The 27,612-nt window shown below is 49.2% G+C and overlaps 1 protein-coding gene across 38 annotated transcripts in view; it reads right to left on the bottom strand.

Moving 5' to 3' along the window:
* NRXN2 (neurexin 2) overlaps nucleotides 1-27,612 on the bottom strand; it is a 493,176-nt gene that overhangs the window by 18,676 nt on the left and 446,888 nt on the right. For all 38 annotated transcript variants that reach the window (XM_087881005.1, XM_087880976.1, XM_087880996.1 and 35 more), the window contains one exon: nucleotides 13,588-13,910. In XM_087881005.1, the coding sequence (XP_087737131.1) occupies nucleotides 13,588-13,910 (323 nt within the window). The remainder of the gene's footprint in view (nucleotides 1-13,587; nucleotides 13,911-27,612) is intronic.

Raw genomic sequence — 27,612 nt, 5'->3', positions numbered from 1 at the left:
GCTTTATTTTCGCCTTATTTAAGTATCCCTTGAGACTTTCAAGAAGAGATTGGACTGCCATTGGTCAGAAATGGTGTAGGGTCTCCTGCTTGAGCTGGGATGGATGGGTGGGTGGGGGTTGGACTAGATGACCTACAAGGTCCCTTCCAACTCTGTTAACCTAGTTTAGCCCTGTGGGAATATTGAAACGGGGCTCGTTGGAGAGACTGTGGGGTTTAGGAAGCAGTGAGGTCTAAATGGCCACAAAAACTTTCTCTAAGGGGTTTTTTGGTTTTGGCAGAGCTGCTACCCCCCCCCCCTTTTTTTTTTTCCTCTCTCTCTCTCTTCTCTATCCTGCTATGGGCTATTTGTATAGAGCGAGCAGAATTATTTTTGCCAGGTTCAAAAGCAACAAAGAACTTCCCAGGAATGATGGCGAGAAGGATGCCAGGCTTGGAAAATTTCACATTTTTTCTCTCTGCTCCCCGCCACCCCCACCCCACCAAGCTGGCATTAGTATTCCAGAGCGGGCATCGCAATGCATTAATGTCCCTCTACGCCTGTCCAAATTAGCATGACAAAGACTTGGACGGGCCTCTCCGGCAGGGAGTCGGCTGCGGATGGACCCCCACCCCAGAGACAGCATAAAATAAGAGGCAGCTTTACATTCCCCTCCCACCCACCCCCGGTCCTCTTCTCACTTCTGCTTGTAGCGTTCCCAAAGGGGCTTTTTTTCCCCCAAGACTTTCTGTTTTTTTTTCTTTTGAAGACGTTTTGCTTCTCATCCGAGGAGCTTCTCCCGCTCTGACTTGGATGGCGGGGGAATGGAAGGATTGATACAGGGGCGGGCTTCAAAAGCCTAACTCTCCCTTTTAAAATTTTTAAATCGTTTGATTTGTTTTATAAATTGGGTGTTTTAAATTTGTTTTTCGGCCAAAATATTTAATAATTTTAATGGACTTTTAATGTTTGTATTATCTGTATTTTATCTTGGCTGTTCACCGCTCTGAGTCCTCCGGGAGTAGGGCGGTATAGAAATTTGATAAATAAATAAATAAATAAATTTTTTTAGCAAGGGGTTCTCTGCCTGGTTGCTTGGTGGGCATGGCTTAGTCAGCCTCCTGCAACATGGCTGGGGGGCGGTTTTGCCCTCCCCAGGCTCCGGAGGCTTTCCTTGAGTCTCCAGGAGGGTGAAAAAGGCCTCCCCAGGCTCCGGAGGCTTTCCTTGAGTCTCCAGGAGGGTGAAAACGGCCTCCCCAGGCTCCGGAGGCTTTCCTTGAGTCTCCAGGAGGGTGAAAACGGCCTCCCCAGGCTCTGGAGGCTTTCCTTGAGTCTCCAGGAGGGTGAAAACGGCCTCCCCAGGCTCCGGAGGCTTTCCTTGAGTCTCCAGGAGGGTGAAAACGGCCTCCCCAGGCTCTGGAGGCCTTTTGAAGATTGGAAATGGGCCTGTTTCTGGACTTCCGGAACTTCCGGTAGTCCTGCTTTTCACCCTCCCCAAGCCTCCGTGTGTGCCCTGCACTTACCTGCATCCAAAATGGGCCGCGTGGGGACTCCTGGGAGGGACGGGGTGGGCAGGACCAGCCGGGAGTGGGATTTGGGGGTTCTCCGAACTGCACAGAATCTTAACTAGAGGTTCTCCCAAACCCTTGCGAATCCCCAGCAGCCCACCCCTGGATTTATACTCCTTGCAGACAGCTGGTCATTTGCATCCTTTTAGCGGGCCATTAGATAAACCTGGAGGTTTATTTGTGTCCTCGGAGGTCAGCTGCGCGGTGCAACGTCATCTATCGACATCATCTATCTCCCAATCTCCAACGTCATCAATCAATCAATCGATCGACGACATCATCATCCATCTGCAGTCTACAACAGAGTCCTTTCAACTTTCCCAAGAAGGCTCCACACCCATTCGCGCCACTCAGGTGACCCCGAGGACACAGATAAAACCTCCAACGACCCGTTAAAAAGGATACTGAACAACCGTGTCTCTTACAGTAGTGGCCAAAATTGTGGAAACCTTTTGGGAAAAGTGTATTTTGTTTTCCCCAAAAGTTTTTTATTTTTATTTCACATAAGCATATTTGAGCGTACAATCTTTTATCCATCATTTTCCATTCATCTTATCTTTTAACTTTCATTGTTAGTTGTGCAGGCGGGGCTGCTCTTTTACTAATTACCCTCCTTTATTTTACCGCAACTTTCCTCTCCTCCTCCCTTTCTCTTCCTTCCTCCTTCCTTTGTTCTTCCTCTTCTTCCCTTCCCCCACTCCTCTCTTCTTCCTCCCTTTCTAACCCTCCCTCCTACTCCTCTTTCCCCTTCCTTTTCTTCCTTTCCTTTTATTTATTTATTTACTTACTTACTCACTCACTCACTCATTCATTCAATTTATATGCCGCCTTTCTCCAGAGACTCAGGGCGGCTTTCAATGCATTTAAAAAAAAAAACATTATAAAAACATTTTAAAATCAAAACATTAATACCCTCTCTTTTCCCTCTCTTCTATCTTTCCCTCTCCTTTCCTCTCTTCTTCCTTCCTCTCTCTCTACTCCTTTCCCTCTCTCTTCTTGTTTCCCTTTTCAATTTAATCTAGAATGGTTGGGGAAAGTGTATTTTTGAGGTTTGATGGCTAATAACACCACTTTTTTTTTTTTTTTGGAGTTTCAAGATAATCCTATTCCACTCCTGGAATAGCTTGGGAATAGCCCAGACCTGAACCCAATTGAAAATTGATGGAGCTGACTAAAGAAACTTGTTAGTCAGAAGCGACCCAGCAATAAAACCCAGTTAATAGAAGCCATCATTCAATCTTGGTTTCACATTAGAACAGCTGCAGAACTAAAAGACTTGGTTCCCTCCATGGGAAGACACTGTAAGGCCATAATTCATGCTAAAGGTTACCCAACTAAGGATTAACTGACATGGGGATCATTTTTGCCTATCTCGTTTTTTCTAGGGTGACAATTTTTGTATATCTTGTTTTTTTCTACCTGTTTCACTTTTCTTCTTTATACCATAACTGCTATTCTAATAGCAAATCCTTCATAAAAGTTATTGCATTACATTCTTGATTCAATTATCCTTCCATCGATAACATAATTTTATGGTATTACTCCAAAAAAAAAAAGAAGCGGTGTTATTAGCTAGTTTTAGAAAATACACTTTTCCCAAAAGATTTCCACAATTTTGGCCACTACTGTAACTTCACTTAACAACCGTGTCACTAGCTTCAGAACAGCAGGGATTCGCTTAACAACGGAGGAAGAAAGATTGTAAAATGGGGTTTAAGAAATGTCTCACTTAACGACAGAAATTTTGGCCTCAGTTGTGGTCGTAAGCCGAGGACTGCCTGCAAAGCAGAGCTTCCAGGAAAAATGTTATTTTTTTCATTGCTGACCTGCCCTTATTGAATTTTACTCCCTTTGATGTTTAAAACAGAACCTGCCTTTTTTGAAAACCAAAGATTCCGACTTTTGCTTTCAACTCTGAATGACGGTTATTTTCTTGGGAGATCTTCGGTCCCCACAAGTTTTTCACTTGAAAAAAAAAAAAAAGAACGAAACTAAATATTCAGGGAAGAACACTGGCCTGGTAAGGGTAAATAGCAAAGGGACTGGGCACCCACAGGTAATCTCCAGCAGACCAGGAGTCAGGAGGGTAGTACAGGAGAGCAGTCTTCCAATATTTGAGGGGCTGCCCCAGAGAGGAGGAAGGGGGTCAAGCCATTTTCCAAAGCACCAAAGGCCAGACAAGGAAGAATGGATGGAAACTGACCAAGGAGAGATTCAACCTAGAAATAAGGAGAAATTTTCTGACAGTGAGAGCAATCAACCGACGGAACAGAAGTTGCCTTCGGAAGTTCTGGGAGCTTCATCCCTGGAAGCTTTCAAGAAGAGACTGGACTGCCATTTGTGAGAAATGGTGTAGGATCTCCTACTTGGGCGGGGGGTTGGACTAGATGACCTCCAAGGTCCCTTCCAACTCTGATAATCTGTAAAACCGTAATATCTAAGCAATCAACCCATGGAACAGAAGTTGCCTTCAGAAGTTGTGGGAGCTTCATCCTTGGAAGCTTTCAAGAAGAGACTGGACTGCCATCGGTCAGAAATGGTATCAGGTCTCCTGCCTGAGCACGGGGTTGGACTAGATGACCTCCAAGCTCCCTTCCAACTCTCTTATTCTGTTTAAGAGCTTAATTTAGAACCCTGAACTGGGCTGCGGATCAAATGCAACTGCCTGATCCTTTTCCAATGCCTGACTAGGTGGCTCAGGGGCTAAGACGCTGAGCTTGTCGATCAGAAAAGTCGGCAGCTCGGCGGTTCAAATCCCTGGTCCAGGGCTCCTGGGTGAGCAGGGGGGGTTGGACTAGATGACCTCCAAGATCCCTTCTGACTCTGTTACTGTTACGATTTTAAGACGGGAAAAGATCTCAAGAAGTTTTTTTCCACACACCCTGCAAAGCCTGAAGCCTGGTAGAATTGCAACTGGAGATTTCTTTTCCCCTGGACCCCACTGGAGGTGAGGAGGTTCAGGTGTTCTGTTGCACCTATTTTACTAGACCGGATGTCGCTCAGTGGCTAAGACGCTGAGCTTGTCGATCAGAAAGGTCAGCAGTTCGCCGGTTCGAATCCCTAGGACAGCTCTCCTGCATGAGTAGCGGGGTTGGATTAGATGACCTCCAAAGTCCCTTCCAACTCCGTTACTGTTAATCTCTTGGGAAATGAAGCATAGCTTCATTCCCACTCCCATTTTTTTTAAAAAAAGGTTTTTTTAAAAAAAACAAACACCCAGCAACCCAATTATTAACAGATTAACATCTGCTGCTTGCAATTACTGCAAATTCGAATCTCGCCAGGCTCAAGGTTGACTCAGCCTTCCATCCTTTCTAAGGTAGATGAAATGAGAACCCGGATTGTGGGGGCAATAAACTGACTTTGTATAAATATATAAAAGTATGAAGGCTATTGCTTAACGCATTGTAAGCCGCCCTGAGTCTCCGGAGAAAGGCGGCATATAAATTAAAGCAAAAAAAAAAAATTATCCACTTTTGTGCCAAAGTACTTATTCATTTAAGCGCCTCCGTCCGATTACTTCTACGAGATGCGTAGAAAGAGGGTTACGTTAAAGCACATTAGAGGAGATTAAAACTAAAAACTCCCGTGGATTAAAACGGCAAAAACCCAACGCCAGGACTGACTGCGGATGTGAGCTATGCCGCCTGTTCGGTGGCTGCAACGCCACATCAATATTAGAATGTAACTCAAAGAGTAGCAAAAAAAAAAAGGGGGGGGGGTTTTGGGCTAATTACGAAGACGGGTAAAAATAAAATTAAAGCGGGGAATAAACGCGTTGCCTGACGAAAAGGGAAGCGTGGAGGTGTGACAAAATAGACAGATTGAGGATTGCTCCATAATGGCACTTGTCAAAACAACACGGGTGGGGGGGAGGAGGAGGAGGAGTGGGGGGGGGAGAGAATTGAAAAGGCAGCCCTGGGGAGGCCCATCCGAGTCATGCAAAATGGCTGCGGTGGTTGCAAAGAAGAATAGAAGAGAAAAGAGCCTGAAGGGACCTCGGGAGGCCTTCTAGTCTGACCCCCTGCTCGAGCAGGAGACCTTATACCAGTGGTGGGATTCAAGTCATTTTAACAACCGGTTCTCTCCCCTAATGATTTCCTCCAACAACCACTTTGCCAAAACTGCTCACAAAGTTAACAACCGGTTCTCCCGAAGTGCTGCGAACCGGCTGAATCCCAACCGCTGTGACGGCGGACCTATGGCACGCGTGTCCAAAGTGGCACGCGGAGCCATGTTGCCTGGCACGCCAGCAGTCGCCCCAGCCCAGCTCCACCGCGCATGCATGCATGCCTCCCGCCGGCCAGCTGGTCTTTGGGTCTCTGTGGTGCATGTGCAGAGGGCAGGGCGCATGGGGGGATGCACATGTGTGTGGGGTGCTCACATTGCATTTTGGGGGGGGGGTTCACGTCAGAGTATAGGAGGCCCCACCCACTGCCCTGGATTTCATCATTGGCAATCTGTGCATGTGCAGAAGCTAGGCTCGCGCGTGATCCCGTTGCGAACCAGTAGTAAAGATAAGTAGAACCCACCCCTGTTCACGTGTCCTCACCCCTCGCCCCCATTTTGGGCCTGGAAGGCCTCCTGCACCAACCTGGAAGCCAAAACGGGGCACCGGGGACGGGGCACATGCGCAGGGGGGGGGAATGCATGCATGGGGGGATGCTCGCATTGCATTTTGGGGGTCCGGGCACATGCGCAGGCATTCGCACTCGTGCACCGACACTTTGGGCACTCAGCACCACAAAGGTTACCCATCACTGCCCCTATCCCATTTCAGAGAAACGGCTGTCCAGTCTCTTCTTAAAAACCTCCAGTGATGGAGCACCCACAACTTCCGGTGGCCAGCTGTTCCACAGGTTAATTGTTCTAATCATCAGGAAATTCGATCATAGAATGATAGTGTTGGAAGGGACCTTGGAGGTCTTCTAGTCCAACCCCCTGCTCAAGCAGGAGACCCTAGACCATTTCAGACCGGTGGCTGTCCAGCCTCTTCTTAAAAGTGATGAAAACACCCACAACTTCTGGTGGCAAGCAGTTCCACTGGTGAATTGTCCTCCCTGTTAGGAAGTTTCTCCTTAATTCCAGGTTGCTTCTCTCCTTGATTAGTTTCCATCCATTGTTTCTCATCCTGCCCTTCAGGTGCTTTGGAGAATAGCTTGACTCCCTCTTTTTTATGGCAGCTCCTCAAACATTAGAACACTGCTACCATGTCACCCTAAGTTCTTATTTTCTCTAAACTGGCCATATCGAAATCCTGCAAACGTTCTTTCTTTTTTTTAAAAAAATTTGATTTATATGCCGCCCTTCTCTGGAGACTCGGGGCGGCTTACAATGCGTTAAGCAATAGCCTTCATTCTTTTGTATATTTTATACAAAGTCAGCTTATTGCCCCCACAAACTGGGTCCTCAATTTACCTACCTTAGAAAGGATGGAAGGCTGAGTCAACCTTGAGCCTTGGCGAGATTCGAACCAGCAGTAATTGCAGGCAGCTGGTCTTAATAACCAGCTTAATAACAGGGTGCCTTAGACCACTGTACTCTCCAGGCCCTTTGATCATCTTCTCTGCACTTTTTCCAAAGTCTCAACGTTTTTTTTTTTTTGCAACGTGGGGACCAAAACTGGAGGCGGCATTCCAGGTGTAGCCTTACTAAGGCTCTACTAAAGCGGTACTAATACTTTGCGTGATCTTAGTTCTAGGCCTCTGGGGCTTATTTTTGCAACCAAAGACGTTTGCAAAATTCTCCTTCTCCCCAGAAACATCACCCTGGGCTCTGGCTGCTCCTAATATGTCTGTCTGTGTCTATGTATAAATACAGCCTTTAAAAAAAAAGAGGAATGACATGACAGCTCTGTGAAACACAGTGCAGGCAATCCTCGACTTACGACCGCCACCGAGCCCCAAGTTTCTGTTGTCAAGCGAGACATTTAAGTTGTTTTTTTTTTGCCCCGTTCTGCCACCTTTCTTGCCACCGTCGTTAAGCGAACCGTTGCCGTCGATAAGGTCGTCGCCCCGTTGTTAAGCGAATCTGGCTCCCCTTATTGACGTTGCTTGCAAAAGGGGAGATCGTATGACACCACCCCCCACCCCCGGGACATTGCGACGGTCATAAATGTGAAGCGGATGCCAAGCGTCTGAATTTTGAATCGCGAGGAAGCCTCAGAGGTCGCAATTGTGAAAAACGGCCACAAGTCACTTTAGTCGATGCCCTGGTAATATCGAACAGTCACTAAAGGAACTGTTGTAAGCCAAGGACTACCTGTATATAAACAGAGAACAAACCCTACCCCCTTCTAGCACAGATAATGTTACCTAGTTGGGTCATGAAACGTCTGTAAGAACACAACCAAGCTCAGAAGAGAAGAGAAGAGAAGAGAAGAGAAGAGAAGAGAAGAGAAGAGAAGAGAAGAGAAGAGAAGAGAAGAGAAGAGAAGAGAAGAGAAGAGAAGAGAATATAGGAATGGAATGGAGTAGAGTAGAGTAGAGTAGAGTAGAATAGAATAGAATAGAATAGAATAGAATAGAATAGAATAGGGTGACAAATTCCTCCTCCTCCCCTTCTCCACAAACCCCACTCCCTTCTAGCACTGATAATGTTACCTAGTTGGGTCATGAAAAGTCTGCAAGAAAACAACCAAACTCAGAATAGAAATAGAAATAGAAATAGAAATAGAAATAGAAATAGAGTAGAGTAGAGTAGAGTAGAGTAGAGTAGAGTAGAGTAGAGTAGAGTAGAGTAGAGTAGAGTAGAGTAGAATAGAATAGAATAGAATAGAATAGAATAGAATAGAATAGAATAGAATTCTTTATTGGCCAAGTGTCATTGGACACACAAGGAATTTGTCTTAGGTGACAAATTCCTCCTCTTCCTCCTCCTCTTCTCCACCAACCCCACTCCCTTCTAGTTAAGGACTACCTGCAATTCCACCCTCCTTGCTAGGAGCCTGGAGTGTGGAGTTACTACTATTAAATTCAATCAACAGTAACCACGAGAAGCAGCATCCGCAGTTTCTGAAGGTCTCCCTTCCCCTTAAAATTACAGAGAAAGGTTTATTGCTCTCCGAAGGCTGAACACGACTCTCCCCCCGCCACTCCCCCCCACCCAGTGGGAGAGTCCATTAGCCCTTGGAGTACAGGCAGTCCTTGACTTACGACCGTTTGCTGAATGACCCTTCGAAGTCGCAACAGCACTGAAAAAGCACTGGCCGCTGCAGCATCCACACGGTCGCAAGTGTGTGCCGTCGGCAAGCGGCATACGTTTTAAACAACGGTTGCAACATCCCGGTGTGTGTTTGCGTGTCACACAATCCGCCATCTGTGACCTTCCTGGCCGGTCAATTGGGGGGGACGACGACCGGATTTGCTTAACGACCGTGTGATTCGCTTAACAACCGGGGTGGAAAAGGGGAATAAAGGAGGCACGGCTCGTTTAGCAATGGGGAATTGCGTTCCCCGTTGTGTCCGAGGACGGGGAGGGTTGGGACGGGGAGGGGAGGGGGGAGGAAGAGGCTGGAAAGTCCCCATACAAAGTGTGAATGTGTGAATGTGTTGCTTTTTGGCAAGGTTGCCGCTTCAGGGGGAACGCAAGGCGTTGCCAGGGGGCTCCTGTCTGCCAGCTGTACCACGGACCTTCCCCCCCCCCGCATCTCTCCCCTTCTTCCTTGCAAGCTCCCTCCCCAGCCTCCCCCTTCCCGGTTCTCCTCCCCCCCGCCCTTCCTTTCTCTCCTCTTCTCACAGAAACCAGGACAGCTTAATTGCTGCTGATGCAGTTGCCATGGCGACCGCAGGAGGAGGAGGAGGATGTTCGCTTCCTTTCCCCCCCCCTTCCCCAAAACTCATCTCGCCATCAAAAGAAGGAAAGCCCAAACCGTCTCTGGGCGAGGCCAGGAAGGTGGGGATTTTTTTTTTTTTGCAACTGCTGCAAAGCGGCGGGGAAGGGGACGAACCCGCAGCCCCCTCCCCAAAGCATTCCCAAAAGATGAACCTCTCCACCCATCCATCCCCTGCCCCCCAGCAGCATCTGAAGCTGGAGGAAGAAAATCTTATTTACATATTTTTGTGTTTTTTAAAAAAAGCCCTTTTCCACGTTGCTCCCCAAAAGGCTGGAGGGGAGGGGGTTTGCAAGGACCCCACCCCACCCCGGCTCGATCCAGCTGCGGGCTCTCTCAGCCGCCCGCTTCTCTTTCCAGGCCAAAATAAATACGCTTTCAATGGAAAAGCGTCCATTTAAATTCCAGATTGGTCAGAAAAGGATTCTGTCAACAAAGCAGGGAAGATGTGCTGCCGGCAGAATTTAGGAGCGAAAAAAACCGGATTTCGGGAATCCGTCTCGGTGCTGCGCACAAATCCTCAAAGTGGCCTGCCGATACACAGGAAGTCCTCGACTTACAGCAGTTTGTTTAGTGACCGTTCAAAGTCACAACAGCGCTGGGGATTTAGGACCGTTTTTCACACTTACGACCGGGGCGGCATTTTCCCGTGGTCAAAATCCAGGTGCTTGGCCACGGACTCACATTTATGACGGTCACAAGTGTCCCGGGGGTGTGTGTGTCACGTGATCTCCTTTTGCGACCTCCTGACAGACCAACTCAAGCCGGATTCGCTTAACAACCGTCGGACTCGCTTAAGTTGAGTTTTGCCCCATTTTACGACTTTCCTTGCCACGGTCGTTGAGCGAATCACTGCCATTGTCAAATTAGTGAAGTGAAATCCGGCTTCCCCCATCGACTTTGCTCGACAGAAGGTTGCGAAAGGGGATCACGTGACCCCGGGGGACACTGCCACCGTCATAAACGCGAGTCACTTGTGTCAAGCGTCCGAATAGAAATCATATGACCATGGGGTTGCTGCCATGGGGTCGTACGTGTGAAAAATGGTCGTAAGTCCCTTTTTTCAGGGCCGTCGTAACTTTGAAACGGTCACTTAAGCGAACTGTCGTAAGACGAGGATTACCGGTAAAATAGACATCCGGGTTGTGATTCCACCGTGGCTTACTCCGTAGCACTGAGATTGGGCTGCCCCAGAAGGGAAAGACTACGAGGAACCCAATTTCCTCAACCTCACACTGAGCTCCTTCCAAGCTGCAACCTCCCTAACCCCATCTTTGGAGCCCCGTAGCTAAAAGCTTGGGGGGGGGGGGAGCCCGTGGAGTTTGTATGTTGTGGCCTGTCGGCCTCCAGCCCCTCCGGCGGCCGAATCAGAGGAGGAGGAGGAGGCGGTGTGGGAGTCGGGATCAGCATCAAGGCAACCCGAGAGCTCCGAGGGGGAGGAGGGAATGGAGCCGTCACAGAGAGAGACAGAGGCGGAGCCTGGGCCGTCCGTCAGCCCTCAGATGGAGAGTCAACAGCCCCCAGGTTTGGAGGTGGCTGATGAAGAGGAGGAGGAGCAGCTGGGTCCAGTGCCTGATGCACAGAAGGCAGAGGAGAGGAGAGCAGTGGAAATCTATGGGCCGGCCGATCCTTGGGCTAGAAGAGCCACCACTGCTAGCAAAGCCCCGCCCTAACTCTGGGGATCAAAGGCAGGGGGCGGAGATAAATAGATGGGGCAGACAACTATTCATCTCCTTGTCAGTTCTCCAATGGAGAGTCAACAGCCCCCAGGTCTGGAGGTGGCTGATGAAGAGGAGGAGGAACAGCTGGGTCCAGTGCCTGATGCACAGAAGGCAGAGGAGAGGAGAGCAGTGGAAATCTATGGGCCGGCCAATCCTTGGGACGGAAGAGCCACCGCTGCTAGCAAAGCCCCACCCTAGCTCTGGGGATCAAAGGCAGGGGGCGGAGATAAATAGATGGGGCAGACAACTATTCCTCTCCCTGCCGGACGGACTAGTAAGCCTGCGGTGAGAGAGACACTTTTTGCCGCGGCTGCCGGCGTTCCTAATAAAAGGAATCATTGCTTCAACTGCAGAGGGTTTGTCGTCTTCGGGGAGCCTGGTCAGAACATTGGACTTGTGGGCCAGAGATGCCAAATGAGGCTGGGGGCAAATCTCTGCATTTGCCTTCACGTAGTAGCAACCAAGCTCGGTTAGCTCGGCCCCCTGAGGTTCACCAAGTGGGGAAAACGTTGGCTGAGATGGGCCCCTAACACAGCATTGGATTTCCTGCAGCAGCTTTCTGGGTTTTCTCCTCCGGTGTCTCCTGTGGGGCTTCCTTCCCCGAAATCTGGGTGGCTCCTGACCTCTCCTGCCCCCCCCCCGGCTTCCTGGCCCAAGGCCTCCTTCAGATCCTTCCTTCCTTCCTTCCTCCCTTCCTTCCTAGCCAGCCTTCCTTCTTTCCTAGCTATCCTCTCTCCTTCCTAGCTATCCTTCCTTCCTTCCTTTCTTCCTCCCTCCCTCCCTTCCTTCCTAACCATCCTCCCTCCCTCCCTATTCTTCCTTCCTTCCTTCCTAGCTATCCTCTCCTTCCTTCCTTCCTTCCTTCCTCCCTCCCTTCCTTCCTAACCATCCTCCCTCCCTCCCTATTCTTCCTTCCTTCCTTCCTTCCTAGCTATCCTTCCTTCCTCCCTCCCTTCCTTCCTAACCATCCTCCCTCCCTCCCTATTCTTCCTTCCTTCCTTCCTAGCTATCCTCTCCTTCCTTCCTTCCTTCCTTCCTTCCTAGCTATCCTCCCTCCCTCCCTAGCTCTCCTTCCTCCCTTCCTCCCTTCCTTCCTAGCCAGCCTTCCTTCTTTCCTAGCTATCCTCTCTCCTTCCTAGCTTCCTTCCTTCCTTCCTCCCTCCCTCCCTTCCTTCCTAACCATCCTCCCTCCCTCCCTATTCTTCCTTCCTTCCTTCCTTCCTTCCTAGCTATCCTCTCTCCTTCTTTCCTTCCTTCCTAGCTATCCTCCCTCCCTCCCTAGCTCTCCTTCCTTCCTTCCTTCCTTCCTTCCTTCCTAGCTATCCTCCCTCCCTCCCTAGCTCTCCTTCCTCCCTTCCTCCCTTCCTTCCTAGCCAGCCTTCCTTCTTTCCTAGCTATCCTCTCTCCTTCCTAGCTATCCTTCCTTCCTTCCTTCCTTCCTCCCTCCCTTCCTTCCTAACCATCCTCCCTCCCTCCCTATTCTTCCTTCCTTCCTTCCTTCCTTCCTAGCTATCCTCTCTCCTTCCTTCCTTCCTTCCTAGCTATCCTCCCTCCCTCCCTAGCTCTCCTTCCTTCCTTCCTTCCTTCCTTCCTTCCTTCCTTCCTTCCTTCCTAGCTATCCTCCCTCCCTCCCTAGCTCTCCTTCCTCCCTTCCTCCCTTCCTTCCTAGCCAGCCTTCCTTCTTTCCTAGCTATCCTCTCTCCTTCCTAGCTATCTTTCCTTCCTCCCTCCCTTCCTAACCATCCTCCCTCCCTCCCTATTCTTCCTTCCTTCCTTCCTAGCTATCCTCTCTCCTTCCTTCCTTCCTTCCTTCCTTCCTAGCTCTCCTCCCTCCCTAGCTCTCCTTCCTTCCTTCCTTCCTTCCTTCCTTCCTTCCTTCCTTCCTTCCTTCCTTCCTTCCTTCCTTTCTAGCTATCCTCCCTCCCTCCCTAGCTCTCCTTCCTCCCTTCCTCCCTAGCCAGCCTTCCTTCTTTCCTAGCTATCCTCTCTCCTTCCTAGCTATCCTTCCTTCCTTCCTTCCTCCCTCCCTTCCTTCCTAACCATCCTCCCTCCCTCCCTATTCTTCCTTCCTTCCTTCCTTCCTTCCTAGCTATCCTCTCTCCTTCCTTCCTTCCTTCCTTCCTTCCTAGCTATCCTCCCTCCCTCCCTAGCTCTCCTTCCTTCCTTCCTTCCTTCCTTCCTTCCTAGCTATCCTCCCTCCCTCCCTAGCTCTCCTTCCTCCCTTCCTCCCTTCCTTCCTAGCCAGCCTTCCTTCCTTCTTTCCTAGCTATCCTCTCTCCTTCCTAGCTATCCTTCCTTCCTTCCTCCCTCCCTTCCTTCCTAACCATCCTCCCTCCCTCCCTAGCTATCCTTCCTTCCTTCTTTCCTAGCTATCCTCTCTCCTTCCTTCCTTCCTTCTTTCCTAGCTATCCTCCCTCCCTCCCTCCCTAGCTATCCTTCCTTCCCTCCCTCCCTCCCCCACCGTCCGTCCCTCCCTCCTCCCACTAACCTGCGTGATGCTGTCCCGCATGGTGGGGGAACGGCCCCGCCGCGTGGTGGTCGTGGCCATGGTGGTGGTGGTCTCCATGATGGTCGTGGACATGTCCGCCAGCAGGGTGGTGGCCGTGGTCTCGGTGGTCATGACGGAGGGCACCTCGCCCACCAGCCGCAGGTTGCCCTCCACCTTCACGTTGGCGTCGCTCTCGGCGGCCAAGGAGAGGACCTTGAGCCCGTTGTAGTACAGCCCCGAGACCTGGCCCTGGAAGGGGCGGCCCTGGTCGCGGCCTCCGATCTTGATGGCGGCCTGGCTGTTGAAGATGGTCAGCTGACGACCTGCCGGAGGAGCCACAGAGAGGAGCGGAGAGGTGAAAAGGGCGCTCGGCCGGACACAGCCTCCCAACACCAGAGCTGTCAAGGTCAGGCCAGGTGCCCCCCACCCACCCACCTCCCCTTATTCCCCAGGCTTCCACATGCATCGACCTCCTGGCCTTGCTCCACACCCGGCAGCACTTCCCGAGGCCATACCACCGCCTGAACCCCCTAAGCTGAGCATATCCGCTGTGCCACCAAGCCCCCCCCCTCCCGGCCAGGGTCCACTTAACCAGGCTTTCCATTGCAGCTAGCAGGACCCTCTGATGGGGGCCAGGTGGAAATCCAGCCACCGACTCCACTTGCTCTGCCTTTCCACCACCTACGATCAATTCTGGGTTGCGTTTGCATCTCCCGTTTCCTTATTCATCTCCTTCCTTCCTTCCCTCCCCATCTTCTTCGTATTGTCCCCTCCTTCCTCACTGAGCTTTCTTTTTCTGCTTCTTTCCTTTCCCTTCCTTCCTTCCTTCCCTATTTCTCCCTTTGCTTCCATTCTTCCTTCCTTCCGTTCTTCCTTCTATGACATCTATACTCCTCCCTCCCTCCCTCCCTTCTTCTCTGCCTCCTCCCTCCCTTCCTAACTCTCCCTTTGCTTCCATTCTTCCTTCCTTCCTCCCTGCCATCAATCCCTCCCTCCCTGCCATCCATACTCCTTCCTTCCTTCTTCTCTGCCTCCTTCCTCCCTTCCTTCCCTATTTCTCTGTTTGCTTCCAGTCTTCCTTCTGTCCCTCCCTCCATGACATCCATACTCCTCCCTCCCTCCTTCCTTCTTCCTTCTTCTCTGCCTCCTGCCTCTCTTCCTTTCCTCCCTGCCTCCTTCCTCTCTTCCTTCCCTATTTCTCCCTTTGCTTCCATTCTTCCTTCCGTCCCTCCCTCCATGACATCCATACTCCTCCCTTCTTCCCTCCCCTTTCTTCTCTGCCTCCTCCCTCCCTCCCCTCCTTATCTCTCCCTTTGCTACCATCCTTCCTTCTTTCCTGCCTCCTTCCTTCCTTCCCTATTTCTTCCTTTGCTACTTTCCTCCCTTCCATTCTTCTTTCCTTTCCTTCTTCCCTGCCTCCTTCCTCCCTTTGCTTCCATTCCTCCTCCCTCCCTCCCCTTCCTTCCACTCTTCCATCAAAGCCTCTGGAGGATTTTAAGCAGATGGGGTGCCCTGCCTCCTATCTCCACCCCACGCAATCCCAGAGACCTGGGGCTGCTCACCAGCTGTGGGAGAGGTGGGGACACCCCCTCCCGAGATCCAGCGGGGTCCCCGCCTGAGCCTGCAGCCTAAAGAACCACGGACCCTCTCGCTTCCCCTTTCTGATTAAGGGGGGTGGGTGGAGAGAGGGGTCTGCCAGTGTCCAGCCTCCCTGTTTCTCCATCCTTTCTCCCTCGCCCCCTCCCCCGTTCTATTTCTCACTCCCCCCCTCCATTCTGGAAAGAGATTCCCTGTCACTTTGCTGAGCCCCCTCCCCTCCCCGGAATATCAGTAGGCCCTCCAAACCCACCACCCATTCCGATCTAGCATCTAGGCCAGGGACGGCGAACCTTTTCAGCACCGAGTGCCGAAACGGGGGCGCGTGCGTGCATGCAGGAAACCGGAAGATTAGCCACCCGGTCCGCATGCGCGTGCTGGGAAGATAATCTGATTTCTGCCACGCGGATGTGCACCGGCTACCTGGTCTTCCGGTTTCTGGTGCGCCTGCATGTGTGAAGACCAATTGGTCGGTGCGCATGCGTGCGCAGGAAACTGGAAGATCGTCTTCCTGGCGCACGCATGCGGACCGGATGGCTGCTCTTCCGGTTTCCGGTGCTTCCGCGCTGGTGAAGACCAGCTGGCCGGCGCGCCGGAAAGAGCAACAAGCAATGACTCGCGTGCCCAAAGAGATGGCTCTGCCGCTTCTGGCACGCGTGTTGTAGGTTCGCCGTCACGGATCTAGGCAGACTAAGAGCGAGGCCGGAGGCGAAGCCTGGAAAAAATGCCGAATCTCGGCTTGATTTAAGACCCTGCCTCATTTTGCAGGACCCCCAATTGTCAACTGTGCCTGCTGCACACACACCCTACACACCCCTGTGCCTTTCTGGCTGGCTTTGCACGCTCGGCGGGAAGCTTAGCAGCTGCATTTGCTCGCCACATCAAGCATGCGATGTTCACCTTGCTACAACGGGTAGCCCTCGACTTACGGCCCCCCCAATCGAAGCCAACATTCCTGTGGCTAAGCGAGACATCGGTTAGGGTGAATTTCGCCCCGTTTTAACGACCTTTGTTGCCCACCGTCGTTAAGCGAATCGCTGCACGCGTTAAATGAGGAACCCGGGTGTTAAGTTAATCTGGCGAAGTCAAAAGGCGTTGGGGGGACACCGCAACCGTCATAAATATGAGTCAGTTGGCCGTGACCATGGACGTGTTGCAATGGTCGTTAACTGTGAAAAACGGTTGTCTTTTTTCCACTGCCGTTGTAATTTCAAACGGTCACTAAATGAAATGTCGTAAGTTGAGGCCTACCTGCATTGAGTTGCGCCAGTTTATGGTTTAAAGGAGGGGGTGAATCCAGAAAAAACGTGTTCAATCATGTCATTTAGGTAACAAAAGCCCCTCAAGCTTCATTCTCAGGAGACGCTAATCTTGAACAGGAAGTCCTCGATTTACAACGGTTCATTTAGTGACCGTTCGAAGTTACAGTGGCCCTGAAAAAAAATTAACTTACGGCGGATTTTAACAATTACGATCCCATAATTGTCTCTCATCTGCTTGTCTCTGGATGCTGCTGAATTTCGATCCTGAATTATTACAGGTAGTCCTCCACTTACGAAAGTTCACTTAGCGAACATCCAAAGTTACAACGGCGCTGAAAAATAGTTGACTTACAACCGTTTTTCACACTTGCGAATGCTGCAGCATCCCCTGATTTACATTCGCGTGTTTGACAACCGACTCGCCTTTATGACCATTGCAGGGTCACGTGATCCCCTTTTGCGGCCTTCTGACAAGCCAAGTCAAGAGGGGGAAACCAGATTCACTTAACGACCATGTTACTAAGAGCGGCAAGGGATCCCCTAAACAAATGTGGCGAGGAAAATCGTAAAACGGGGCAAAACTCAACGAATTTCCAAAGTTTGGGCTCAGTTACGGACGTAAGTTGAGGAGTCTGTGTGTAAGTAAGTAAGTAAGTGTACACATAATTTTGTATTTATTTATTGTCATGGTTATGTACTCTTTGATAGCCGTGTGCAACGAAATTTCATTTTAATGTATGCCGATTAGTGTACATTCAAAGCAAGGGTGAAATGCTCCCGGTTCAGACCGGTTCGCCCGATCCGGTTGCGACGGAGGCGGGTGGTTCGCAGAACCGGTAGCAAAAATCCCTCCCCTCCCCCCCATTGTCCAGCTGAGCCGTGCAATCATCAGAAGCTTTTTTTTTAAATGCCTCTGACGATCCAAGCTGTTCGGCGAAGAGGTTGTAAAAAAACGCTTTCAAAAGGCTCTGACGATCCCAGCTGAGTCGCGCGATCATCAGAGGCTCTTTTTTTTTTACTTTTAAAAGCATTTTTTCGGCCGAAGAGGTTGTAGAAAAAATGCTTTTAAAAATTAAAAAAAAAGCCTCTGATGATTGTGCGGCTCAGCTGGGCATGGGGGGCAGCAGGGATTTTTGCCACCGGTTCTCCGAACCACCCGACTCCATCACTACCGGATCGGGCGATCCGGTCCGGTCCAAACTGGGAGCATTTCACTCCTGAGCCAATCCATCCTGGCTTAGCTATGTCTGATTTGGAAAAAGGATGGGGGCCCTGCTGGGATTCCCCCCACCAGTTGGGGGTCTGCTGCTATTTCCCAACCAGGGCAACAGTTCTGGTCCACAGTGGAAGGGAGCAGGAAGGACCCTTCCCCAAATTTTCTCTTTCTGGATCTCATCTCCCCCCCCCCCACAGTCTCACCTTGTCACAGGTGACAAATTGGGGGCAAGGGTTTTTTTTTTTTTTTTTTTAAAAAGAGGGGTGCCAAGCTCAGTTATCACAGGTAGTCCTCGACTTACGGCCACAACTGAGCCCAGGATTTACGTTGCTAAGTGAGAAATCTTTTGAGTTTCGTCCCTTTTTACGACAGTTGTAAAGTGAATCACTGCGGGTTGTTCGAATAGGGACACGGTTGTTAAGTGAATCTGGCTTCCCCCGTTGACTTGGCTTTGTCGGAAGGCCGCCATAGCAGGGGTTCACACCGCCCGTCATAAATACGAGTCGGCGGCCAGGCGCCTGAATTTTGACCACCTGACCACGGGGATGCCGCAATGGTCACAAGTGTGGAAAAACGGTCATAAGTGACTTCTTTCAATGCCGCTGCGACTTCAAACGGTCGTTAAGTGAACTGTTGTAAGTCGAGGATTATCTGTACTTCCCAAATCTGCAAAACGAAACCCCAGATTTTTTTTTTTTAAAAAATCACTTTTTTTCTCCCTTCTTGAGAAGTTTGCAAGCAGATTTTTTAAAAAAACCCTCCTGAATCTCTTTTTGGCTCTCTTGGTTTGGATCTCTCTCTCTCTCTCTCTCTCTCTCTTTATCCCTCTATCTCTATCTATAACTATCTATATTTATCTATTTCTATCTATCTATCTCTATCATCTCTATCTCTATCTCTCTATATCTATAACTATCTATCTATCTCTATATCTATATCTATCATCCATCTCTCTATCATCTATCTGTATCTATCTATCTATCTCTATATCTATCTATCTCTTTCTTTCTCTCTCTCTAACTATATCTATTTATCTATTTATCTGTTTATCTGTTTATCTGTTTATCTGTTTATCTGTTTATCTATCTATCTATCTATCTATCTATCTATCTATCTATCTATCTATCTATCTATCTATCACCTACATACCTACATACCTATACCTACATACCTATATCTATAACTCTCTCTCTCTCTATCATCTATCTATCTCTATAACTATCTATCTATAACTATCTATCTATAACTATCTCTATCTATCTATCTATCTATCTATCTATCTATCTATCTATCTATCTCTATCTATAGCTATCTATATCTATCTATCTATCTCTATAACTATCTCTCTTTCTCTCTCTAACTATATCTATCTTTCTTTCTATCTATCTTCTCTATATATATCTATCCATCCATCCATCCATCCATCCATCCATCCATCCATCCATCTATCATCTCTATATTTATATCTAGCTAGCTATCCATCTCTCTCTTTCCCTCCCCCCCCCATCTATCTATTACTCCAGGATAATGGATCAGGCCCCAAATCAATGACTTCCTTGCAAGGATTCAGCTCCTTAAGGATTTTCCCACCTTCCCATTCGGTTTAGCTAATTAGTTTGGGCTCTTAAGGGCCCCTTTCCTCCAGATTTAATGTTTTCTGCTGGCGTGTTCGTTTTGCCTGCCCTTCCAGGGTCCCTGTGTAATTTTCCACATGCATGCAGAGTTGCACATATGAGCTGCCAACCCCACGCATGTGCTAGGCACGGGACAGATTGGAGACCAAGCTGAGATGCTGCAGTGAAATAAATGCGAGTGGTGTAAAGCCAGAGGGCAATTTTATTGATTGCAAACTGAAGTTGCGTTTGCGTGTGGATTTGTGTCGGTGTGCCTGTTTGTATACAAGAGAGACAGAAAGAGAAAACAGCACCAGAGCCAAAACAAACATCTGTGCAAACCAAAGAGGATTTAGCCATCTCGGTGTGTAATAAATTCAGGCACAAAACTGGCTAAGTAGCTAATATGACTCCCCCATTGTGGGTTTGTGTAAACCTACATTATCGTTCAGGCTTGCTGGCATTCCCACAGGCTCATTGCTAGAGCCAGATTCTTGCCGCAATCGTTGTGAATGTGGGGATGGGTGCGGTGACCCCCCCCCCAAGACTCGATCACCAGATTAATTTACTGCCTGGATTGGTGTAACAAGGTTGAATCATAAAGCACAGGGTGTCCTCGATTTACGGCCACTATCCGGTGCAAAGTTTCCACCGCTAAGCGAGACGTCTGTCAAATGAATTCCGTCCCAATTTACCACCTGTCTTGCTGCCGCTGCAGTTGTTCATTTAGTAACACGGTTGTTAAGTGAATCTGACTTCCTCATGGACTTTGCTCGTCAGAAGGTCACAAAAGGGGATGACAGGAACCCGGGACACTGAGCCCGTCATAACTATGAGTCAGTTGCCAAAGTGTCTTGAATTTTGATCATGGAGATGTTGCAAAGGTCGTAAGTGTGAAAAACGGTCATAAGTCCCCTTTTTTTCAGTGCCGTTTGTAACTTGGAGCCGTTGCTAAATGAACTGTTGTAAGTCGAGGACTACCTGTATGGAATTGTGGTCGTAAATTGTGGGCGGTTGTTAAACGGGTCGTCCCATGCCTAAGATGTACCTGATCTTAGCAGTGTTTTTGCATTTTATCCAACTGGCTTTTGCCAAAATTTGCAGCCATGTGACTGCGGGGTCCGTAAATGTGAGCTTGGGTGCCACACACAAAGCAGTATGTGTGTGTGTTTGTGTGTCTGGGTGTGTGCACAGCGGTCAGGACTCCGATACCATGTTATAGGTACATTTTGGGGAGGGGGCCCATCACAACTTTGCATCGCCGCTAAGCGAATGGTCATTAAATGAAGACAATCTGTGCTGTGCCACCTGCAGCTTTCTGAGAGAAGGCAGGATATAAGCACACACAAACACACAAACACGCAGTACGACACCTGTCGTACTATTCCAATAGTCACGTTGTGCAAAATGCACAACGCGACTATTGTGCATTTTGAACTAACAATCTGAACTCACAACATCGTACATCGCAGAGAGAACGAAAGAAAGAGCTCAAACTAAATTATACCAAACTCTACGCTAAAAGCTTTCCGCAACGGTTGTAACTTTGTCAACTTGTAATCCTCGACTTACGACGATTCGTTTAGTGACCGTTCAGAGTTACAACGGCATGGGGGGAAAAAGTGATTTAGGACCGTTTTTCACACGGGTTTTGCAGTGATCAACGCAAGCAAAATTCAGACGCCGGGCCGCTGACTCATACTTATGACCGTGGCTGTGTCCCAAGGTCACGTGACCCCCTTTTGCGACCTTCTGACGAGCCAAGTCAACGGGGGAGCCAGAGTCGCTTAACAACCGTGTGACCAATTTAACAACGGCTGTGATTCACTGAACAGCGGTGGCCAGAGAGGTCGTAAAATGGGACAAAGGTCACTTAACCAACGTCTCGCTTAGCAACAGAAATTTTGGGCTCAATTAGTAATTAGTAATTAGTAATTCGAAGTCTACCTGTATTACTTTATTGTTTGTATGTACAATCAAAACTGAGTCGCTTGGCAACTTGACTTGTATTTACGACGGTTGCAGCATCCTGGGGTCACATGATCTCCACTTGTACGGTAGCTTCCAACGAGCAGAATCAAGAGGGAAAGCCCGATTCGTTTAACAACTGCAGTGATTTGCTGAACGACGGCAGCTAAAAAGGTCATAAAATGAGGTGCAGCTCATTTAACCACTGCCTTGCTTAGCCACAAAAAAAATCTGAGGCTCAGTTGCGGTCGTTATGTGGAGGACCACCTTAGCCTGTTCTGCAGGCAGTCTTCGACTTACAATGGTTCATTTAGTGACCCTTCCAAGGTACAACGGCATTGAAAAAAGTGACTTAGGATGGTTTTTTGCACTTATGACCATTTTTCACCTTACGACCACTGCAGCGTCCCCATGGTCACGTGATCCAAATTCAAATGCGTGGCAACTGGTTCATATTTATGACGGTTGCAGGGTCCCGGAGTCACGTGTGATCCCCCTTTAGCGACCGTCCGACCAGCAAAGTCAACGAGGAAGGCAGATTTACTTAACAGCCGTATTACTAATTTAACGTGCAGGGATTCACTTAACAACGGTGGCAAGAGAGATCGTAAAATGGTGGCAAAATTCACCTCACAATTTTCTCGCTTAGCGGCAGAAATGTTGGGGGGAGGTCAGTCGTGGTCGTAAGTCGAGGACTAGCTGTACTGTGGCCTACAAACCCATTTACGTGCCCTAGTTTTTCTCGCTATTGATGGAGAACTTTCCCCCCCATTTTCTCCCTGTAATAACTTCGCTTCCTTTATCCTTGCTACATTCATTTTCGGATCCAGGCTGCTCGTCACATCGTTCGATCGATCAAACATGCAGTGAGAGTCAGCTGGTTCAGAGGTGGTATTCAGCCGGTTTGCACCGGTTCGCCCGTACCGCTCGTGGAAATCACGGGTGGACCTGCGCACTTGCCCCGGCTCCGAGTGTGCTATTTAAGCATATTTTTGAGGCACGGCGCATGCGTGGATGGGGTCCACGCACGCTTATGTTTGCGAACCGGTCAGGAAAATAAGTGAATACCCCTCCTGAGCTGGATTTTCGTTGCGCAACGTGGCGCGTACAGTTGCCTAGCCAATCACGCAACCTGACCTCACAAAAAGCCTTCCCTAACTCATCTGTCCGTAAAGCCGTAAACACCTCTTCCTTTGCTAAGTGTCCCGTTTCTACTCACTCATGTTTTATTCCCAACGTGCTCTTAGTATGTTCAGCGCCAACCTTCCCCTCTCCGTTTTCCCTTTCACCAGCCCATAATTCAAACCTGTCACTAGATAAGATCGTTTTTCTTTTTTTAAAAAAGAGCCAACCAATCGGCAATAAACTTTCTCCCCGTTCACACGTCTCGGGGATGTGAATAAACCCTGGCCTTACACCTACACCCAAGGATAAAGCCTTCTTGCAGTCCCCAAATTTGATTCGTTTTTCTATCTCAGAATAACAGAGTTGAAATGGTCCTTGGAGGTCTTCCAGTGCAGCCCCCTCACTCAAGCAGGAGACCCTATACCAGGGATGGCTAACCTTTTTGACATCGCGTGCCGCGGGGGTCGCGCGTGCGTGCCCACACCCATAATTCTATGGGCCCTGCCTCCGCGCATGTGCGCGTGACCTCCCCACACTCCTAGCACGCGATGGCACGGTAGGCCCGTTTTTTGCTCTCCCCAGCCTCCAGAGCCTTTCTACGAGTCTGGGGAGGGCGAAAACAGCCTTCCCCACCCCACTGGAGGCCCTCTGGAGGCCAAAAACGGCCTGTTTGCCAACATCCGGTGGGACCGGAAGGCCCGTTTTTGGCTCTCCAGAGCCTTTCTAGGAGTCTGGGGAGGGCAAAAACGGCCTTCCCCACCCCACTGGAGGCCCTCTGGAGGCCAAAAACGGCCTGTTTGCCAACATCCGGTGGGACCGGAAGGCCCGTTTTTGGCTCTCCAGAGCCTTTCTACGAGTCTGGGGAGGGCGAAAACAGCCTTCCCCACCCCACTGGAGGCCCTCTGGAGGCCAAAAACGGCCTGTTTGCCAACATCCGGTGGGACCGGAAGGCCCGTTTTTGGCTCTCCAGAGCCTTTCTAGGAGTCTGGGGAGGGCAAAAACGGCCTTCCCCACCCCACTGGAGGCCCTCTGGAGGCCAAAAACGGCCTGTTTGCCAACATCCGGTGGGACCGGAAGGCCCGTTTTTGGCTCTCCAGAGCCTTTCTACGAGTCTGGGGAGGGCGAAAACAGCCTTCCCCACCCCACTGGAGGCCCTCTGGAGGCCAAAAACGGCCTGTTTGCCAACATCCGGTGGGACCGGAAGGCCCGTTTTTGGCTCTCCAGAGCCTTTCTACGAGTCTGGGGAGGGTGAAAACAGCCTTCCCCACCCCACTGGAGGCCCTCTGGAGGCCAAAAACGGCCTGTTTGCCAACATCCGGTGGGACCGGAAGGCCCGTTTTTGGCTCTCCAGAGCCTTTCTAGGAGTCTGGGGAGGGCAAAAACGGCCTTCCCCACCCCACTGGAGGCCCTCTGGAGGCCAAAAACGGCCTGTTTGCCAACATCCGGTGGGACCGGAAGGCCCGTTTTTGGCTCTCCAGAGCCTTTCTAGGAGTCTGGGGAGGGCAAAAACGACCTTCCCCACTCCCCCACCTCCGGAGGCTGAAAATGGCCCATTTGCCAACATCCAGTCCCACCGAGTGGGTAGGGAAGGCTGTTTTCGCCCTCCCCAGACTCCTAGACAGGCTTTGGAGGCTGGGGAGAGAGAAAAACAGGACTTCCCCATCACCCCCCAAGGTCCTCCGGAGGCAGGAAACAGTCTGTTTCCCTACTTCAGTTGGGCCCAGAAATCCCGATACTCTGCTGGCCAGCGTGCGCATGCACACCGAAACTGAGCTCGCGTGACCACAGATGTGGCACGCGTGCCATAGCTTCACCATCACAGCCCTATACCATTTTAGACAAATCCTTAAAATCCTGTAGTGATGGAGCAGACGCAAACTTCTGGTGGCAAGTCGTTCCACTGGTTAATTTTCTCCTTAGTTCTAAGTTGGATCTCTCCTTTATTCGTCTCCATCCGTTGCTTCTTGTCCTGCCTTCTGGGGCTTTGGAAAATAGGTTGACCCCCCCTCTTTTTAGGGGCAGCCCCTCATAATCTCATAACAAAATACAGCTAGTTCTCAATTTACAATAGCTCTTCCTATAAGTTTGCATTTTTACTTTTAATTTAAAATTTTGGTTTTTTTCTTTAAGAATAAAGATTGTTTTGTTAGAAAAAAAAATAAAGATGTTTTTTTAAAAAAACAGGTAGTCCTTGACTTGCAACCATTCATTCAGTGACCGTTCAAAGTTACAATGGCACTGAGAAAAGTGACTTATGTCCATTTTTCACACTTATAACCTTTGCAGCCTCCCCTCGGTCACCTAATCAAAATTCAGATGTTTGGCAACTGACTCATATTTATGACGGTTGCAATGCCCTGGGGTTATGGGATCCCCTTTTTACGACCTTCTGACAAGCAAATTCAGTGGGGAAGCCAGATTCACTTAACAAGCGTGTGGCTAATTTAACAACTGTAGTGATTCACTTAACAACTGTGGCCAGAAAAGTTGTAAAATGGGGCAAAACTCACTGAACAAACGTCTCGCTTAGCAGCATCAATTTTGGGATCAATTGTGGTCGTACGTTGAGGACTACCTGTACTTCGGAAAGCCTAGACTTTGGGGAAATAATTCTTGTTCTCCTTTCGTACAGGGCAACAAGAATTTTTCCAGTCCTCAAACACAGATGTTGCCTTCACACCAGGGGTGAAATGTTCCCGGTTCGGACCGGATCACCCGATCCAGTAGCGATGGCAGCGGGTGGTTTGGAGAACCGGTAGCAAAAATCCCTGCGGCCCCCCCCCATGTCCAGCTGAGTCGTACGATCATCAGAGGCTTTTTTTTTTTTTTTACTTTTAAAAGCATTTTTTCTACAACCTCTTCCGACGAAAAAATGCTTTTAAAAGTAAAAAAAAAAAGCCTCTGATGATCACGCGGCTCAGCTGGGATCCTCAGAGGCTTTTCAAAGCATTTTTTCTACAACCTCTTAAGGTTGTAGAAAAAAAAAATGCCTTTAAAAGCCTCTGGCGATCCCAGCTGAGTTGCCTGATCGTCAGAGGCTTCTAAAAGCATTTTTTTCTGCAACCTCTTAAGGTTGTAGAAAAAATGCTTTTAAAAGTTAAAAAAAAAAGCCTCTGATGATCGCGCGGCTCAGCTGGGATCCTCAGAGGCTTTTCAAAGCATTTTTTCTACAACCTCTTAAGGTTGTAGAAAAAAAAAATGCCTTTAAAAGCCTCTGGCGATCCCAGCTGAGTTGCCTGATCGTCAGAGGCTTCTAAAAGCATTTTTTTCTGCAACCTCTTAAGGTTGTAGAAAAAATGCTTTTAAAAGTAAAAAAAAAAAGCCTCTGATGATCGCGCGGCTCAGCTGGGATCCTCAGAGGCTTTTCAAAGCATTTTTTCTACAACCTCTTAAGGTTGTAGAAAAAAAAAATGCCTTTAAAAGCCTCTGGCGATCCCAGCTGAGTTGCCTGATCGTCAGAGGCTTCTAAAAGCATTTTTTTCTGCAACCTCTTAAGGTTGTAGAAAAAATGCTTTTAAAAGTTAAAAAAAAAAAGCCTCTGATGATCGCGCGGCTCAGCTGGGATCGCCAGAGGCTTTTCAAAGCATTTTTTTCTGCAACCTTTTGGCTGAAGAGGTGGTTAAAAAAATGCTTTGAAAAGTCTCTGGCGATCCCAGCTGAGTTGCCTGATGGGCAGAGAGGTATTTTTTAAAAACCGCTCCATCAGAAAACTCGATCTACATCTGGACGCTTCTCTCGTAACACTGTCTATGCCTGCAGCTTTTTAATATGCCTCACAGCGTTTTCCACTTTCCTTTCCATCCATTTTTCTCACAGACACTAATATGTTTGTTTCTTCCATTTTTTGGCACATTGGATCGATTCAGCAGCAGCTCCTCTCCTGGTGTCTTTAAGATTAGATTTATTAGATTTATATGCCGCCCTATCTCCATAGGACTCAGGGCGGCTCACAACAATTAAGATATACAATCTCAAGATACAAGGAATACTGGGATTCCTGGTTCTCTTTGTCCATTTGTCGCTGGGTGAAATGGGAAATAGTGAACGGGATGCACTCTTAGCCTGTGCTCCACTAGGAATTTGCACAAAACGACTTCAGGATCTCTTGAAGGCATTCAGGGGAGCTGGGCTGGCTCAGCGCATTTAACAAAGTTAGCCTATTTCCTACACTGGATGATGATTAAGAGTCCTAGGTTTGCCTATCCTCTCTTGGGGGCTACATGGCCCCTGCAGCGCTCGAAGTGCCTTTTGGGAGTGGATTGCCCTGGCTCCCTTCTCCCTGGGGCTGAGAGACGGACTGGCCAAAGGCAAGACTGGAATTCACGCCCCCCAATTCCAATCCAGCACCTTTGAGTACAACAGCAAGCTGTAGTAAATCTCATAAATTGAAGATAGGTTCTTCAAATTTTAAATCTCAGCTGTTCTAAGCCACATCGTTCAGTTGTGGGTTTTCATGTCCTTCCTTCCTTCCTTCCTTCTTCCTCCCTCTCCTTCCTCTTTTCTTTCCTGTCTTGCTGTCTTCCTTCCTTCTTCCCTGTCCCTCCCTTGCTGTCTTCCTCTTTTCTTTCCTGTCTTCCTTCCTCTGTCCCTCCTTTCTTGTCTTCCTTCCTTCTCTTCCCCGTCCCTCCCTTCCTGTCTTCCTGTTTACTTCCTTCCTTCCTTCTTTCCTCTTCCATCCCTCCCTCCCTTCCTTCCTGTTTCATTTCCTTCCTTCCTTCCCTTCCTTCTTCCTCCCTCCCTTCTTCCTCTTTTCTTTGCTGTCTTGCTGTCTTCCTTCCTTCCTTCTCTTCCCCTGTCCCACCCTTCCTGTCTTCCTGTCTTTGTGTTTTTCTCTTCTTCTTTCTTTCTTTCTTTCTTTCTTTCTTTCTTTCTTTCTTTTCTTTCCTTCCTTCCCTTTCTTCCTTCTTCCTCCCTCTCCTTCCTCTTTTCTTTCGTCTTGCTGTCTTCCTTCCTTCTTTCCTGTCCCTCCCTTGCTATCTTCCTCTTTTCTTTCCCGTCTTCCTTCCTCTGTCCCTCCTTTCCTGTCTTCTTTCCTTCTCTTCCCATCCCTCCCTTCCTGTTTACTTCCTTCCTTCTTTCCTCTTCCATCCCTCCCTCCCTTCCTGTTTCATTTCCTTTACCTTCCTTCCTTCCCTTCCTTCTTCCTCCCTCCCTTCTTCCTCTTTTCTTTGCTGTCTTGCTGTCTTCCTTCCTTCCTTCTCTTCCCCTGTCCCACCCTTCCTATCTTCCTGTCTTTGTGTTTTTC

This window comes from Pantherophis guttatus, chromosome 18, assembly GCF_059756535.1.
Source record: "Pantherophis guttatus breed Tessera chromosome 18, ASM5975653v1, whole genome shotgun sequence".
In the NCBI taxonomy this organism is placed as follows: domain Eukaryota; kingdom Metazoa; phylum Chordata; class Lepidosauria; order Squamata; family Colubridae; genus Pantherophis; species Pantherophis guttatus.
This window is presented reverse-complemented; position numbering and strand designations above follow the sequence as displayed.